Raw genomic sequence first — 18,181 nt, forward strand, 5'->3', positions numbered from 1 at the left:
AACTATTTACAAATTCAGAGCTAATTTCTCTGTTTCTGCCTCTTATCTGATATTCATCTCTAGTTCCACACAATGATGTTCAGGACATCTGATAGAATTAGATAGCTTTAAGACCATCTTAACATGCTACAGTCCTATACAATACATTTGATTAAATTTTTGTCTGAAAAACATCAAAATTATAAGAGGTGTTTTAAAAGGAAGAAAAAAATGCAACCTTCCACCACAGATCTAAAACCCAGGTAGCACAGAGAAGCAGCAAAACAATACTCCATCCTACCTCTTGAAGCTGCAGTCGCACTTTGCTAATAGCTCTAATCCAATGGGCTCTTGCTGGAGCAAATGGCGGTGGCTCATTGTCCCCATGGTAGCTTAAAGGCAAGAAACAGAAAATCACTATATGAAAAAAATATTTACCTGTAGCAATAAAGATTCAATGTTACACAGTGTAATCACAGCTTCAGCTCTGGAAGCTGAAGTAACCAACAGGCTCCAGTCAACATAGCTCTGCACATGCTCTAGGAAGTGAGAGGGTAAAGCAGAAGTTTCTTTATGACCAGGAACAGTCTTGGAAACTGATGAGCTGAAAGATATAAGCTAGGATACAATCCAGCCCCAGGCGTAAGATGATGTTGGTCAGAACATCAGGAAAGCAGTCCAAGATACCAAATCAAGCCAGTTCAACACATTGGTATCATAACACTTTACAAGGGCACGTAGTGATAGGATGAAGGGTAACAGTTTTAAACTTAAAGAGGATAGATTTAGATTAGATATTATAAAGAAATCCTTCCCTGTGAGGGTAGTGAGGCCCTGGCACAGGTTTCTCAGAGAAGCTGTGGCTGCCCCCTCCCTGGCAGTGTTCAAGGCCAGGTTGGACGGGGCTTTGAGCAACCTGGGCTAGGGGAAGGTGTCCCTGCCCATGGCAGGGGGGTTGGAACTGGATGATCTTTAAAGCTTCCTTCTAACCCAAACCATTCTATGATTCTACGATAACTGCACACTCAAAGAGGCAAATGGAAGATTTTCCATCCCCACGCCTGTTGCAGGTCCCTTCTAACCACTGCCCTGCCTACTCACCCCTACTGCTACAAATCTATAGCCCCTCTTCAGTGGAAACACTGGCAACAGAGCTCAGCTGTGTTTTTCCCCATTCATTGCACCTTTCTCACTCTACCCTCTCCTACAGTTTTTCAAGAGGGCAATGTGCATCTGGCATCAATGCTTCATCTCAGTGTCCCCAGCATATTTTACATTCCCTAACCTCATGATACATTGGGCCTTTGGTTGCATTCCTTCTTTTGTATGTTGTTGAGGTGTAAATCACCAAAACAAACATCTTTCCCTGTCTGCAAAGCACCCTGCATTGCTGACAGTAAAAAAAAACAAAAAACAAAAAACAACATAGCTCAGAGCAACATGCATCCATGCTACACATCTAGCTCAGGTGCAACTCTAAGGATCAATGTTCAGAGCTCAGTTCCATGCATACTCCATGGAGACAGGAAAGCATTGCCAGAGAGTGGAGAGAAAGGGAGCCAGTGATGCGGGAGTATCCAACTTATATGCCTAAATTAGCCTGAAACCGACTATGTGAATAACCTTCCCTGTGAACAAATATAGGCCAGCCATTCTGGGACAAGATTCCTGCGGCTCTGTAAGGAGAAGAGGAAAGTGAGTCAGAGTTTAAAAACAGTTTAACACTTTTTCTAGTCTTGTTTTCCTTTTTTCATCTTTAGTGTAAGGGTTGCCTACACATGAACTGCTGTGGTTAATTCTTTCATATAAGCACAGTGACACCAGCTGTACCCTCCAAAGCGTACAGGCAGGGAGACATCTTTCCATGGATTTAACTGAAACAAATGAAAACAATCCCTCATGAAAGTATAACCATATCCATGCAAGGGGCTGCAATGACTTGATTACCTCAAGGGAAAAAAGTCACTCCCAAAGTTAAGTAGTGAAATTTGAAATTCCTGTAGAACCTATACAAAATCCAGTGCATTACTCCCCCAAACTGAGCTGAAATACTTTTGAAGACTGTTTTCAATACTGTTGGCAGCTTGGAAAGCCCAAGTGCAAGGACAAGAAGAGTTGCCACAGTGAGTCAGAGTAACATGTCTATTCATACTGTAACTCTACAACCTACAACATAAACACTAACTCTAATTGTGGTAACCTGCTACACAAGAAAGGAACTAGTGCAGCTCTAACCATGACTACCTGTAGTTCTTTGTTGCTCACATGTAAGCTTGATCACACATGAGCAATGGAATCAGCTATCTTTGGGCCAGACTACATTGATCAAACCAGAAACTGAAAATACAGCAGATGAGCTTCAGGGCACTAACAGGTGTTCCTCTTTACATACATACTGACCATAGTTTAAACTTGGCCATAATAAGCTCATAATAGCTCGTAAATAACTGGTCCTGCACATAAAGATGTTTCACAGATCAGCAACATCAAGTTAGTTGTTAGAGAAGGCTGCAAGAACAATGTATATAATTGCTCCAGGGAATAGCAAACAGAGGAATCCTCTTTAAATTAGTTAAAAAGAACTCAGTAATAGTTTCACCTACCTCACTTGGGTTCCTGCACCAACATCCTTGGGCTTCTCAAGTTCCAGAGGTAACTTAGCTGCAGAATGGTCTGCATGTTTCTCCTGTGTCTCACAGACCTTCTCTTCCTCTCCTTTGCCATGAGGCTCCTCTTGTTCCCTGAGCCATGCCTGACCATTCTTCTGGTAGCTGCCCAAACTGTGGCAGGAATTATTTGCCTCTCTTTCCTGGTGATCATCTTCTTGCTCGGAGCCATGGGCACTTTCATGGGAATGGTCCAGCTCACTTAGGTGAGAGCTTCCCTGGCTGACATTACAAGAGGAGTCATATCTACTACTGCCAGCAGGACTATGAGAGAGTAAGAAAGTCCATCAGAAAAAAACAGTGACTTGGAGAAACACAAAGCAATCTGCACATCTAACAAACTGAGTGGGACATTAAATATTACTGAAAAGATGTGTTATAAAGTCATAATTAACTATTATGTTCCCTGAACTAGATCTAGACTTCCAAACCTCAAAACTTGGGTAGGCAGTAGAAATACTTCATACACAGCCTACCAGTGTATAGACCATTTGTGCCAATAGTCTTTCTTGCACCAGCTGCCTATTTCTTCACTTTATATTAGCCAGAAACTGCCAGTGAAGATATTCGAATAACCAGACAGGAATAAGAATGGAAACATAGCAATTCAGAGTGGAAGCGTTTCTGTCTTCTGCAGTGTCACTGCTGCTAAGGTCTTCACCATGATCATTTTAGCTGACCATTGTTCAAAAGTACGGTTAACTTAAAGTTAACTTTATTTTTATATATATTACATATTTCTGATAAAATACACTACAGTCATGATTAAGGTTATCAAGACTATCAACTTAAAACCTTTTGCAAAAGTAAAGCAATTGCTCAATGGGGAGCTAGCTATACATCTCGCTCCAAGAGAGCTTTTTCAAGAATTTAGTTTATACGAAAGACCAGCCCCAAAGGGGAATGATCTCTGTGATTCAGGACACCACGACTGAATTCCTAGAATCCTCACAGAAAATACAGTGGATGAAAATTTCTCATGCAGTCAGGAAAACTACAGCCAAGAATTAAGCAGCACTAATGTTTCACTTGCAACTTAGGAGAATTTGAAGCCAGATAGGAAGCCTTGCGAGTGCAGTGTTGAAATTACATAATCAGAAGCACGTTTCACTTATATCACAGAGATATACAGTTAGCAAGTCTCTGTTTTGATTTTTGAGGGCAACTGTAACTTAACATATGCACAAGACTGAATACAGACTCATTAAATACTGATAACTTCCTTTGGTGGTTTTCCTAACTGTAGAAAATAACCTTTGTGCAGAATTTAGGAACAGCAAGCATTAGAATGCCTTCGCTGATATATCTGAAAATGTTTTAAAATATTCAATAACATGAAATGAACCAAACTAGTTCTGTAAGACACCAGCAGCAAGTTAAATTACTCTCTACAATTAAAAACCTGTACCTCACATTTTGAAAACAAAATGCTCATTCCTTCCAATACCTTCTACCTAATGTTACTTTTTTCTTAGCAAATACAACATAATTATCACAATAGAAGAAAGCAAAGTGAATTGTATGCATCGGAATTAACACACAAATAATACAACTTCTGCAAGGCTAATGAAATTCGCACTAAAAGCATCTCACTCAGAGGGACACAGTACAAGAACATGGAAAATCCAATTACACTTACAGAAAAAGGAGTGGGAAACGGTGAGAAAATGGTCTCAGGGCTCATACATGACTAGTGACTGTAGTTTGTCACATCCTCTGTGACAGCTATCAGTAATAATACTACAAACACTTGACAACAAACAGGGGATGGGACTGAGCTACAAACACCAGACACCAAGGCCAATATCTACTGCTGCAGTATTGCATTATAAATGGTCAAAAACTTGAAACCATTTATTATGACTCATTTGTAACTAGCCTTTTCTCTTTCAGTTGTTCCACGCTATTCAGATCTGCAGCCTGCGTGCTAGGATGAAGCATCGCTCCATTAGGAGCGGAATCAAGCTCAGTTTCTTTCAGTTCAGGCTTGTCTGGTTCATGGTCTTCTGCTTCATGATCTTCTGCCTGATCTTCTTTCTGCAGTTCACCTGAAATCATGTTCTGCTGATCTTCTGACTCTTGATCAAACTTCTCTCCTAGCTCTTTCTTGGATATATCATCAACAGCACTTGCACCAGATGGTTCTTCAGAAAGTTCATTGTCTACAGTGTCAGGCTGCCTTGAAGACAAGTTTACTTCTATATTTGCATCAGTCAGTTGATCTGGGACCACAGATTTTGAGTTTTCATCTGAACTAACTGTTCCTAACACCTTGTCATCTGGTTTTGACAAAGCCTGTGGTGGTACATGTGGTTCCGTTTTGGCAGAGGTCTCCCTGTTGTCTTTTTGCCAGGGAAAGGAGAAATCTAGCTTTTTCCCAAATACTGCTCCTTGGGCACTCTCTGGCTTACTCACCTTTTCTTCACTACCTCCTTCAAACAGAGTTGAAGAAAATTTCTTAAAGCTGGACATGAGACCCTGATCTGCCCCTGCTTTATTAACTGAAGGTTGCTGCTGAGAGAAGAATGACCCAAATGGCTTTCCACTATCAGCAGATGACATAAAGCTGAATTTTGGCAAACTGGGCATGCTTGGTATTTCAAAGACCATTTTACTACTGTTTGCATCTGAAGGAACATTATTAGGTTTACTCTGATTCTTCAAGTCACATTTGAAAGCAACCCCTTCAGCAGGCACCTCATCAAACACTAAATGTTTTGCCTGTTCAGCAGTTTGCTGTTCTACCTCACTTGTCTTCTCTTTGTTCTGCTGGAGCAGATGAACAGTGGGCTCATCAGCTGGAGCTGTGGGTTCTCTCCCATTACTAATGATCATGTCCTGCTGATCAATACCAGCATTGTCCTGATCCTCTGTAACAGCAGGCTCCGAATCAACTGTAGCACTCTCAGACAACTGGGAAAGGTCTGTGTCTGCCTCATCAGCTGGGGCTTCCATTTCCAGTTCAAACCCATCAGAATAGCCAGTCTGAAGGCTGTCAGAGGCTGCCTTGTCTGTAGGAACAGCCTGTTCCTCTGTTACACGTGAAGACCCCACATCTAGTTGGCATGTACTTATATCAGTGTGGTCAGCAGCCTCAGTCTGCACTGCATCAACTGCGTTACTGAGATCAGACTGGCATGGCTTACTATCCACCATCTCAGAGGGTTGTGCATAATTATCCAACTGCAGAATCTCAAGGGCTTGATTTTCACTAGACACTGCTGTTTCTGGAGTGATCTTCAAAGGTTCCTCTTTACAGGTTGCCAAGTTCCTTTCTTCCTCAGCTTCTACTTTCATAGGAGACTCTTTTGTGGAGTTCTCTTCTGTTGAAACAGGTAATAATACATCCTCCTTCAGAGAGCTCATAAGATCTCTTTTAGACTCTTTGGCTGCAGCTGCAATTTCTGTCTCACTAGAGTCTTTTTCTGGAGCAGACCCAGTGACATCTTTCACACTATTACTTTGAGGTTTAGGGGTAGATTTTTGAGGCATCTCTTTTGGAGATTCTTTTGGACCTTTAAAGATACCGAAGAGATCATTTGTGAAAGTTGGTGCTGGGCCACTTGGGAGGGATGAGAAACCAAAGAAAGAGGAGCTTTTCTTCTGTGCAGTAGGAGGTGCAGTAGCTTGAGGTTGGGAAAAGAAACTGGAAAATGTTTTAGGTGGTTTCATTTTTGTCATGAAACTTGAAAACATTTCAACTGAAGAATCCAGTACAGATTTATCACCCTCAGGTTCCTTAGGTTTGTTTTGCAAATCAGATGCCTCTGGCATTTTAGAAGAGTGTAGCTCTTGTGCTTGTTGTAACCTGTCACCAAGAGTTTGTTCAGGTAATTTATCTTCTGGCAACTCATGCTGTACACATACTTCTTCAGAGACCACTTCATTTTTTATGTCACTTGTAATATTTATGTCATTTAGACTCTGGTCATCCATTTTAATACTTAAGGCCATGCTATAATCTTCCTTTTCAGGAGCTTGTTCTTTTGGAGAATAAGGCTCTTCTTTATCAACAGATAATGCAAAACTGTCCATTTTCCCTGTGCTACCCAAAGCGTAGTCTTCTGTCCCTATGGAAGTAGACTGAAGGCAAGGACCAGAAGCAGCCAAATTGGTTACTGCAGTGTCATTTTTCTGTGGAAGCTTCTCTAGGTCTTCCTCTTTAGCTCCCTGAGCAACACTTCCTACGTTTTCCACTGCCAACATTTCTGGATTATTTTCTGGGATCATGATGTTATTAGACATTTGTATGCCGGTCACTGCTGCAATAATATCATCAACTTCTTTATTGTCAGCATCTTGTTGCCTGGCAGAACTGTTAATTTTGACACCAGAGCCAGTGGAAATATTTTGCTTCACATCTGGCTTAGAGTTCACTAGTTTAGTTGATTTTGTATTATTCTCCTGTTCTGGAGCAGTTTGTGGCTTTTCATCCAAAAAGGATGTCAAATTGAAGAAGCTAAAGCTAGTACTTCTTTGAGGTACGCTCTTCTCAGCAGTTGGACTGCTGGAGAAGAAGGAGGGCAGATGAAACAGTCCCTCTGTTTCTTGCTGCTTCCCACTAGCAGAAGCAGTAGTAGGTGCTGAAGGCTTTGGCTCATCTGATCCAGTGAAGAAGGAGAAGATGCTCCTACTGGCTGACTGTGCTGGCTGTGATTTCAAAGCAGTGATATCAGAAAAGCTGAATGGGAAACTGAAACCTGACTCTTTAGGTGTCTGACCCAGCTTTGGTTTTGCCTGATTAACTGTGCCTTCTGAGTGATTTCCACCTTGTTGCTTTGGTGTAACTGCAGATATGCTGCTTTGCTGCAGAGATGACTGACTCATTTGGCTTGCTTTGGGACCTACACTCATTGGCATCTGTGAAGCGATTTCAGGAGGCACTTTTTTATTCTCAGGAGACTCCTCCTCAGCTTTTCTGCTTCGTTGTTCCATTTGCACCCCAGGGCTAGGAGAGGCCTGCCCGTCCATGCCTTCTGTTCTCACCCCTTCCTTAGGGGTAGAGGACAGACATGGTGTACTGCCACTTTGAAGACCCTCAAACTTCTCAGTTTGTTGTCTTGACTCAGCCACAGTTCTGATATTGGTTTTTGGCAGAGTTGCAGTACTTGAGGTTGGTTGAGAAGACACAGCCTCCACTTTGAAGAGTTCTCCAAGAGATCCAAATAATGATGAGATGCTGGAAGTTTCCTTCTGTTCTGGCTGTATCACCTTTTCTGGCTTACCACTTTGACTTTCTTCCAAATCTGGTGATGGCTGTGATGCTTTGCTTACTTGCGTTTTAAAGAAATCAAAAAATCCAGAAGCTTGGGTTTTGTTGGCAGTTGACTTTGCAGGAGAATCTTCTCCAAGACTAAACAATTTCAGAGCACTTTTAAATAATGTCTCTTCATGCTCAGTAGCTGGATTGCTCTGATTTGGCTGTGACTGACTAGGTTCATTAATACTTGCATGCCCTTCAAGATGCCTGGAAGTTGGTGTTGCTTTAACAGTTCTCTCTTCTTGCATGGGTTTGCCATCTGGAGCAGTTTGGCTCAGTTGAGGAGATTTTGTAAATCCTGTTTTTTTAACATGGATGCTTTCATTCCTATTTAATTCTGGTGTTTCATTTCTAGCAGCCTCCCAATTAAGTTCTGATGAAGTATTTCTTCTCTGTTCTGATGTAGCAGGAAACTTTTGCCCTGCTTGTGTCTCATCTAATTTATTATTTGGTGAAAGGGATAATACATCAGCTTTATTTTCAGATGATTTTGACTGTGTGTCTTTTCTCTTCAAGGCAGAATCTTCTGGTCTCTCAGGGTCAGGACCTGAAGGCTTTCCAATTAGTCCACCCAAAGCAGAAAATAAAGAGCTAACTTTGTTCACTGGCGTTTTCTTATGTTCCTCCGTCTTTTTTGCTTCAAGTACTATTTCAGCAGATGACACAGTTTCTTCAGCTTTAGGAGCAGACTGAAACAGATGGAAACCAAAGAATCCTGATGACCCACTCCCAGTAGTTGTCACAGGAACAGCCTTATCCACTTCCTTGGTGTGGCCTTCCTTACTCAGCAATTTATCAAAAGCCACTCTGGAATGTATTCTGAGATCAAGGGTTAGCGGAGACTCCTCTGAATAATTCAGGGCTTCCTTCTCAGGTCTAAAATCTACTTTGAGTTTTTGAAGTTTATAACCTGAGAAGTCTAACGGCTGTTCTCTCTGGTAGTAAATAGACTCTTCAAACATTTGTGAAAAAGTCTCCAAATTCATGTTCATTAGCTGATTGCTCCTCTGCAAAGCTACTGACAAATCCAGAGGTTTATTTGTTGCATAATCATCTAAAGACTCTTCTTCAGCAAACCAAAACAGCTCATCTTCACTGCCAAGAGGGACTTTGAAACCACAAACTGCAATTGTGCTGTCCTCTAGCACAGCTCTTGGAATGGAATCCATCTGAAAATTATAATCCCAGCAGTCCAGGTAGGAATACGTTTCGGGAGCACACACATAGACATACTGTCCAGTGGGATCAGTGAGAAGTGAATACACATACTGGCTATCACTGTACATGTAGTATCCACAATCACCATCTTCTGATGGCCACCATATACCCTGTTCAAGCATCATTAGCCACTCCTGATACTCCTGGCTATAGGATGAGTACATAAAGCTCTCATCCATACTTAAAGTCTCTTGGTCAATTAGAGTCCACATAGTCGCATCACAGCCAGAGGAGTAGCTTAAATCCATGGGCAACTCTTCCAGTGAGTAACTGCCATCTCTTTCAAATGGTGGAAAGGTGCTGTAACTTTCATTGAGAGAATTAGCAGTCCGTGCATCATTTTCTTCTGAACAAACATCTGGAAACATTAACTGGTCAAATGACTCATATGACATTACACTTAAATCTAAACTCTGTCCATCAAAATTGGCATTAGTCTGCCAATTCGTCACATTTGCATTTCCATCCTTTTTACAGAGATTCACTATCATATCATTTTCAGGCCAGTCCAAGAACTGAGGGGGCAGAGCACAGTTCTGGTTCAACATGTAGTAAACTGGTACTGCTGTCTTGTGAGCGTCAGCAAGTTCCCCAACTTCATATTCCCATTCAAAGCTAGAATGGCTTCTTGTTTCCTGAAAAACTGAGTACTGCTCTGTAGGGTTATAGCTTTTATTAGTTAAGTTGAGAAATTCAGTTGATCCTTTGTTTAAGACAGTTGGAAAAACTCCAGATCCTGAATCCTGATAAGGGATATGCCTACTATTTTCAGACTTTCCAGACAAGTCCTGTACCTTGTCTTGAGGATTTAAAGCATCAGAATGCCCACAATGGGAAACCTGGGGCTCAGCTGTTTTATTTACTCTTGCACTGGACAGGCAGTCAGTAGTTTTGGATGATTCAGTCGTTTTCACATTATCTAGTTTATCCTTTGGTCTGGGAAGGAGATTTTTTAAGAAGCTGGAAGCTTCTTGCTTTTCTACAGTGCTGCTTTGAGTGTCAGAAGCCGTTCCGGAGTTGCTGGGTTTTGTCTCTGAGCTAGAATCCTCCCCTCTATCAAAAAGCTTCACAAAGCCTAGAGAGTTTGTCTTCATCTTCTCTTGCTTACATTCAGCTAAGTTTTCACCTGAAGCTAATTTAAATAAACCAGAAAATAATCCAGGAGAACTGCTTTTCTGGCCATCAGTCTCACTTTTAAGAGTCAAGTCTTGATTAGTGGCTGTGTTTTCATTGGAGGAAATGTGAAGAAACCCAGAAAGAAAACCTGGTGTGTGCTTCTTCTGCATATCATCTGCACTTGCAGCTTCTGGCCCTCTGGCTGAAGAGACTGATTCAACAGAGCTATCATTTAAATGTGGTGCATTTAGTCCTTCTCTTGTCAATCCTCCTTTTACATTTCTAGGTTCTTTCTGAACAGTCTTAGTTCTCTGCTGCTCTCCTGTAGCCTTAAACATAGCAGAGGCACTCTCTTGGTGTTTTTTTCTATTTACTTGGGCACTAGATAGGTTTTCTTTTTTCATGTTTTTTGTTTGTTCAAGTTCCTCTTTATGGTCTGATAAATTTGGAACAGAGCTAGATTTTGATGAAAAGGCATTTTTTGAATTAGTCTTTTTGTCTTCAAGCAAAGAAATGTCACTAGAACTCAGATTACTTCTTTGGTCCTGTGAAGGTGCTAGATTTTCTGCAGAAGAAAATTTAAATAATGAAGGAATAAAACCTTCTTTCTCATTCATATGTTCCTGCTTTTCTGATAAAACCAACCCACTCAAAAAAGGAAGTTTCCCAGTGAAAGGAAACGAGTGTTCCTCATTTGATGAACTATTTTGTCTTACATCCTCCTCAGACTTATGGCTTTTAAAAAGCCCAGATGTACTTACTTTCTGCCCTTGTTCAGCAGAAGGAAGCAACAACTGACTGAAAGATTTCTTGAGTGGACTGAAAAAGCTTTCAGATGCTGTACCCTGATCTTGAGGCTGTGAATTAAGTTCCACATTACTTCTGTTTTGCTTGTTTCCCAGCCCATGACCTGTAGCATGCTGATCCTCTAAGCGATTTGAAGGAAGCTGTTCCCTGGCAGTGGGTGTACCCTCTTGCACAGTGGTATCTGGCTGCTTTGTAACATGATGCAAATCTGACTGCTTCTGTGGCGCATCCTGCTGCTTGGGAGACAAGAGACCATCAAAATTGGCTTTCAGACCGAAGGAACTGACTGAGCTTGTGAGCCTGCCAAAAATTGAAGACACAGAAGTGCTATTTGTGTTCACCTCTGTCTCACTTCTAGACTCACTCAGCTGTATCTCTGGAATAACACTGCTGGTCCTGGCTGCCATCTGTCCAGATGGTTTCTCGCTTCTGTTTGCCTCATCAACTTTCACGGCGTGGCTGTCCTCTTCAGTGTGCTCCTCCTTTATGACTTCTTGTTTTGGCACTTCCTTCTCAGAGAAGATCTTTAAAGGATTCAACATGCCTAGAACAGAATTCATAACCGAATGTTGGCTCTGCTGGCTGCTGGTGGTAGTTTCTTGTGATTGCTGGAGATGAGGCAGTGCAGAAGCCTGACTGTCAATCTCAGTGGTTTCTGGCTTGTTGCAGTTTACAGTCTGAGCTCTTTTATCACCACTCACCTGGGATGGTAGCAAAGAGTGAATGGAGAACTTTGTGTCAGCTTTACCATCTGCTATCATTCCAGAAGATGAACTAGAAAATACATTTGAGATTCCACTTTCTGATGAGTTTCTGGTTTCTGTCTTCTCTGGAGTGGAAGAAACAAGTTTTTCAACAGAGGCTGTGAGTTGCTTTGTGCTTGACCCCACCTTTTCAGTGAAAGAGCTGAACAGAGAATTCACTGTATTCTTCACACCTGACAAGTCTGGGAGAGGTTCACATTTGCCCTTGGTACTCTCCTCTACAGCAGGATGTTTGGTCTGTTCAGACTTCGGGCCTTCTACTGAATTATCAACATTATCCTGCTTCAGTGACATGCTCTCAACATTTTTTCTGGTCTCTGGCAACGTACCAAATTTGCTGATTTCTTCCTCCTTTTCAGCCAAGTATTCCGAAACTGATTCTACCAGACACTGAAGTTCATCCATGGTGTCGATGTACTCCTCGCTGGGTTCTTCAACAGGAGACTGTGTTAAGTCTTGCACAGGATGACCATGCTTGCTCCCTTTAGTTTTGTGGGTTTTATCACAGCTAGCCTTTAACTGGGAGCCCATGTTTGCAGGGTAATTAACAGTGAAGTCTCTCAAATGGCTGATGTCAGAATCACACCAAGTTGGTGAAAGCATAGCCAGTTCCTCCATTTCATCATCTGAAACAGGCGAGTACTGGAACTCATCAGAAGCACTGCTGTCAAATTCCTCGAGGACATCCACAGGCACAAAAGTGTTATCTGGAATCCCTGTGAGTTTCATGTCTTCACTGTTACTGAGGTGGAGTGAGCCTTCATGGTTGACTCCCTGCCTGTTGGGCAACTTGCCACTTTTAACCATTAAGCCATTTTTGTACGGACGCAGGATGGGATAATCAGGTAACTGTTCCTTACTTTCAGAGCTGCTGGTATATTTTCCAGTTCTATCATATACTGGGAAATCATTATTAGGTTCAGAACTAGTTGCCACACCATTGAAATAAACTGTTTTCTCCCCAGGAAACTGCAGACCTTCATTACTTGGCAGGCTTACTTGTTCACCCTCTTCAAAATTGTATCGCAGCTTCTTTTTCCTTCTCCTATCTATTGTGTCATATTCCTGAGGATACCTAGGGACATCTACAGACCCTGACTCCACACACACATTTTGGTAGCACCTTGATCTTTCATAGTGATCAAAATTTTCTGGTTTTGAGAGAGTTTGTGTCTTTTTTACATTTGTGTCCTGCCAACTTCTATTTTTATGACTCTTTTCTAAGAATTCATCTATTAGTAGTTTTCCTAGCTCTTCATAGTTACTCTCCTGTTCTTCATCTCCATCTTCACAGTTAAATAGAATGATCCTGACTCTTTCATTTCTATCTAGAGAACCTTGTCTAAGATGAGAAATAAAAAGGGTGGGAGGGAAAGGAAGAGAAGCAGCAAAAAAAAAAAAATGGAAAGGAAAAATAACAGTATTTTTAAAAAGCTCTAGAAAGGACATAAAAAATAGTAATGAAAAAACATGCATTAAATAAAGGAAAATTAAAATGAGAAACATTCAGAGATAAAAAAAACTGAAACCCTGCCAATTTACCACCATTACATTTCAATCAAGTAGTCAAAAAAAGCAGCATGGGTTATGATATTCCACCAGTTACAGTTTCACAAAATTTTTAAATGCTTGTTTGAAGGAGAACAGCTTTTTGTGATCAAGTGAGGGCACACAGCCTTGGCTGCACCAGTACTCTGCTGTTACTTTTTTAGGCATGCTGAAAAAAAGTCACTTATTACAGTAACGGGACTACTTTGAGATACAGTGCCCACGCACACCATTCCACTATGCTATGCATGCATTTCGGTCACTCTAGGCTGCAGACTTTGTTTTAGCAGTACTCATAAAGCACACAGGCACTTTTTTTTTTTTTCTCTCAAGTGTGGCTACAGAGCAGAGAGTGCATGCAAAGACTCTGGAGTCACTGGACTCCAGGGAAGTGGGTACAAGGGACAAAATGCACATGAGAACAGAACAAGCTCCAGCTACTCAATCACTCCTCTTTTCTGCAAAGGCTCTCACTGCAGCTAGTGCCCTCAGGGGGCTCCTACCAATGCAAAATGAAGATCCGCAGAGCTGTTGCTGCATCTGAGGGCAAAACAAAACATTCACAATGGATATTAGCCATAGTAAGCCACAGATGCTTTCCAGGATCTGTACTTCCCATTTATAATGCATCTAAACAGATCCAACTATCTATACTTGTCCATTGTCAGAGAGTGGATTAAAGCAGCTAGTGTTTTGCTATCAAACAATCCAAAGCTTCCTAGAAAACCAAGTACATGACACTTGGGATTTTGGGATTAGTTCTTAGCCCTTGATCAGAAGGACTATCTCAACTGTTCAGCCTGAAGGCCAGTAGCAAAAAAGCTTCCTCTTTATTCTAAATCTCACAAGAAGAGTTCTTACCAGCCTACATAAAAATAAACAGGCAGAAAATTGATGTAAAAAAAAAAAAAATAAAATCAAAATGCTCATTTGAAAGATGCGCAGCAGCTTTGTCTCACATCATTCATTGTTGAGAACTACGGATCATGAGGGCACACATGCCCTGACCCCATAAAAGCAGGGCAAGAGAAGGGAAAGGGCAAAGGACACATGAGCATTGTATGGATACTGCTAATACAAGAGTCTTCACCTTGAGAGCTGTCTGGGGCACCCCAGTATAGGGTATTGATGGGATAGACCTGAGAAAGAAATAGGTCACTGCATTTTCATTACTGCTGGTTTAGTGCTTCATTTGCACCAGTATTAGCTAACTTACATTAATTGGAAATGTACTAATTACTTTAAATGAGCCCTCCTGTACACAGTCTAGAACACATACCACACTTCTTACTTGCAATTTTAAGTTGGTAATTGAAATAATTTTCTTAATGAAATTTAAGATTCCCAGGGCCACCATAGTTACTGGATCAAGCCCTTCCAAATCTCAGCTGAAAGCAATGGGAGCTACATGAATGCCTGAAGAGCCATTAGGTGTAAATGCTGAACCAATAATTGACTAATTTAGGCATAAAGGGAATTACTTTTCTTTCTGAATTCCTCCCCTCCATAAGTGTTTCCCCTGCTATTCCACAAAGCATTCCTTTTACTAGAAATAAAACAATGACAAGTCCAACACCTGAAAGGCGAAAAAGATTACATCAGCCCAGCATTAAACTACCACAGATCTGAAACAGAGCCAAGGCAAACAGCGAGTATTAGCTGAAACATATCACAAGACCACTTCACAGCAGCAACAATAAGGAGACAAGCACACAGGCTGCAAAGAGGTTAACCCACCTATCAGACAGTTCTAGAGAGCGCCTGCTCCCTAGCGAGCACTGGCGGCTTGTCATTTGGCTAGACTCAGATGTGGACTCTAGGTCAGTGCGGCCACTCACAGTGGAATCTATGCTATCATATCGCCTTGGAAGTAAATAGAGCAAGAGCAGGGAGACATGGAGGACACATGGTTACACAAAGTTAACACTGCAAAGAAAAGTTAGTGCTTAAAAATAAATCTGAGGGGAAGATGTCTGCTATTCTGAAACCAAACCGGCTGTTGGCAACAAAACACACTCCAAGGATAAATAAGTATAGTGCTTGTTTCTCCTTAGGAGAGTGGGGAATAAAAACACATGTACTTCTACTGAAGGAACATAATTATGTGTAACAGCTGATAAAGAGGATCATGACTTTTCCAGTCAAATTCAAATGTTGTAAGAAAAAAGCTGAGGTGTTAATATAGCCAGTTTCTGTTGAAGCATTCTGGCATAGACAACTTTTCGTCCAATTCAAGACAGAAACCACCAACTGCAGTCTGCCAGGAACACTGACTTGATCAGGTGGCTGCCTGGTCCACAGCACTTAGAGCTGCTAGGAGCAAAAGTCAAACAACAATACTCAGCTACAGCTGCATTTTCAAAATATTTAAGATCTACCCATGTGCTTTTCTTCAGCTAGCTCTCGTTAGACATACCTTTCTGATAAGAACAAGAATCCCACATAGCTTCTTTGAAAAGCTTATTTGCATTTTCTAAGTTTTAAGATTAAATATGTAGCAAAAAATCTTGCTGGGCATGAGGAAAATGCACATGGGAACAGGAATGCTCAGAGGGAATCAATCATCATCTAGGACTTGCCTTCTTGAAGGGAAAGTAATTTTAGACCAAAGCACACTACAAATCTTGTAATTTTTAAATAGACGTTATCAGTCCAGATGCTTTCATATCTTTATATTCATATCATTACCTTCAGGAAATCAGAAAATACATGTTCCATCTCCATATTTTTTAACAATTCAAACCAAAAGTGCTTCTTTGGATGGTCTTACATCCATTAGATAAAGTTAAAGGTTCACACACTTCCTGACTCCAAGGAAGGCAAGTCATGAAAAATTACCTGTATTCTCAACACTACCCCAGGAAGTCACGTAACTCTGAAAACAGCCAGCCACCACTGGCTTTCTCGGTCTGGGGGCCCAATACCCCTGTTCAGCTTGGCTCTTCCATAAAGAAAAACGTTCACCTCATCTTCCCAGGCTCTCAGTAAGATCTTCAGCAATTTTAACACTGCAAACCAGTAGTACAGTACAGCATAGGAAATGGAATAACGTGCTTATATAAGATACCTAATGGACTAGGAAAAGAGCACTAAGAATGACATGTCACACTGCAGTAAATGCATTTTTGTTGGAACATTTGCCTCGAAATCTCAATAACAGTAACAACATTAAGTGTTGCCATTAAACTTCAGTCTTTACCATTAAAGACCATAAGGTAAAAATGAGTAAAATTTAGCCTCAGTCATACACCCATGAGGACAAGTGAATTCAGGTTAGGACTTCGGGAAACAAGAACATTCTTACCAAGGGGGATAAAGTAGAATGATTCAGTTATAACACATATAAAACGTGCACCTCTAACTATGACAGTGTTTAAGCATCTGGTTCTTCCTCCCACACCAAAGGCAGAAGCAGCAGCATGGCCTCTTCCACATACCCACTCTTACCAAGCTGACCAGCACTGTCCAGGTTCTTCTGCTCTCCCTTTACGCTTAACTCACCCTTTATTTGGAACAGCAGTTTTATAAAGTTTATACAGTTGCCAGCACAACCAGCTCTAGCTCACAGACATTATCCTAGTAAGTTAATGCTGTAATGCTTAATACTTAAAGAAGATAAAAGCAGTTGTGAAACTACTGATTTATGGTCAAAAAGGTAATTTAAGCAAGTACTCTATCTTTCATACAGCTCAAAGGAAACCAAAAGAGAAAATACACTCTTCAACAGTGCTACATGGCAACAGAAAAAAACCCCAAGCCTAATCTGCTATAGACTGTCTTCTTGAATATTGTTTTGGCAGAGCTAACAGAAGAACAGGAGCTAATCCAGAAGAGAAAATAAATCTGCTCAGGATAAGTCTGTTAGACCATGTTTCGCTGGCTTGGGAAGCACACCCATACAATGGCACCAAACAAGCAATTACCCAGTGCTCTGGCCTTCAAAGATAAGGTACAACCAAGAATAAGTTACCTTGATCTTGAGCATATCTTTAAACAGTAATTCACTGAGCTGCCGGATCTGGTGTAAAACATAGCCTTATGGGTTCTTCCTGGTTCACAGCAGAGTCTCAGCTTTAACAAAACATGTAACATCTTCCTATCAGAGGCCTTTCAGAGCCCTTGAGCTGCCTTCCTCTGCTAGTATGGCACCTTCAGGGTCTGCTATGGAAAGTCAATGGGAAAAGAAGAATTACCCACAAGACAGCACCCACCTGATGGCCACGTGCTCCCGAAAATCCAGATCACAATTCTGTAGGGACTCGGCACAGGACTCCCGCAAGACACCTTGCTGCTGCAGGCGCGACGGTACGGTGAACTGGTGCACAGAGGCATTGGGCTGCGCAGTCGTGTGGTATAGAGGAATGCTGTTACTTGTCTCACTGCGATAGTCACTATCTCGATCATCCACAGCACTGTCAGCATCTTCAAAGGCTAAGAAATAAAAGCAGTTAAGGGCACAGCTCTCTCAAGTTGCCTTGCTGGGACAGTGAAGCCTATTTAGTTTCTAAAGAATGACAATAAAATGCTATTTCTGCTATGGATGTATCTTCATCTGGTAGAGAGTTATGACTTCCAGTTCTCTCAATTATGTACCACAGAATTCCAGTGATTGCCTCCACACCCTAGTTTCCTACTTCCTATCATAGGAGTTTATTTCTCTGTAGGCATTCCTAATAAGCAAATTAAGATGTTTTTATTTGAAACAAACAAACAAACCCACACCAACACCTAAAATTTCAGGTTCTTTACTGTTGCCAAAGTGAGCATTTAGATGTTGGAAAAAAAAACTCCAAAATATTCCTTTATGGAAAGCTCTTTCCTGG

General features: G+C 41.3%; 1 protein-coding gene across 12 annotated transcripts in view; it reads right to left on the reverse strand.

Annotated features, from left to right (window-relative positions):
• UNC13B (unc-13 homolog B) overlaps positions 1-18,181 on the reverse strand; it is a 214,126-nt gene that overhangs the window by 141,614 nt on the left and 54,331 nt on the right. For 11 of the 12 annotated variants that reach the window (XM_026865696.1, XM_026865705.1, XM_026865695.1 and 8 more), the window contains 5 exons: positions 17,570-17,789; positions 15,096-15,221; positions 4,525-13,152; positions 2,583-2,909; positions 281-371 (listed from right to left, as the gene is read on the reverse strand). In XM_026865696.1, coding sequence (XP_026721497.1) covers positions 281-371; positions 2,583-2,909; positions 4,525-13,152; positions 15,096-15,221; positions 17,570-17,789 — 9,392 coding nt within the window. The remainder of the gene's footprint in view (positions 1-280; positions 372-2,582; positions 2,910-4,524; positions 13,153-15,095; positions 15,222-17,569; positions 17,790-18,181) is intronic. The other variant, XM_026865703.1, reaches the window with a different exon arrangement.

The sequence above is a fragment of the Athene cunicularia genome, assembly GCF_003259725.1.
Source record: "Athene cunicularia isolate RWA chromosome Z unlocalized genomic scaffold, athCun1 chrZ_part1, whole genome shotgun sequence".
Classification (NCBI taxonomy): Eukaryota; Metazoa; Chordata; class Aves; order Strigiformes; family Strigidae; genus Athene; species Athene cunicularia.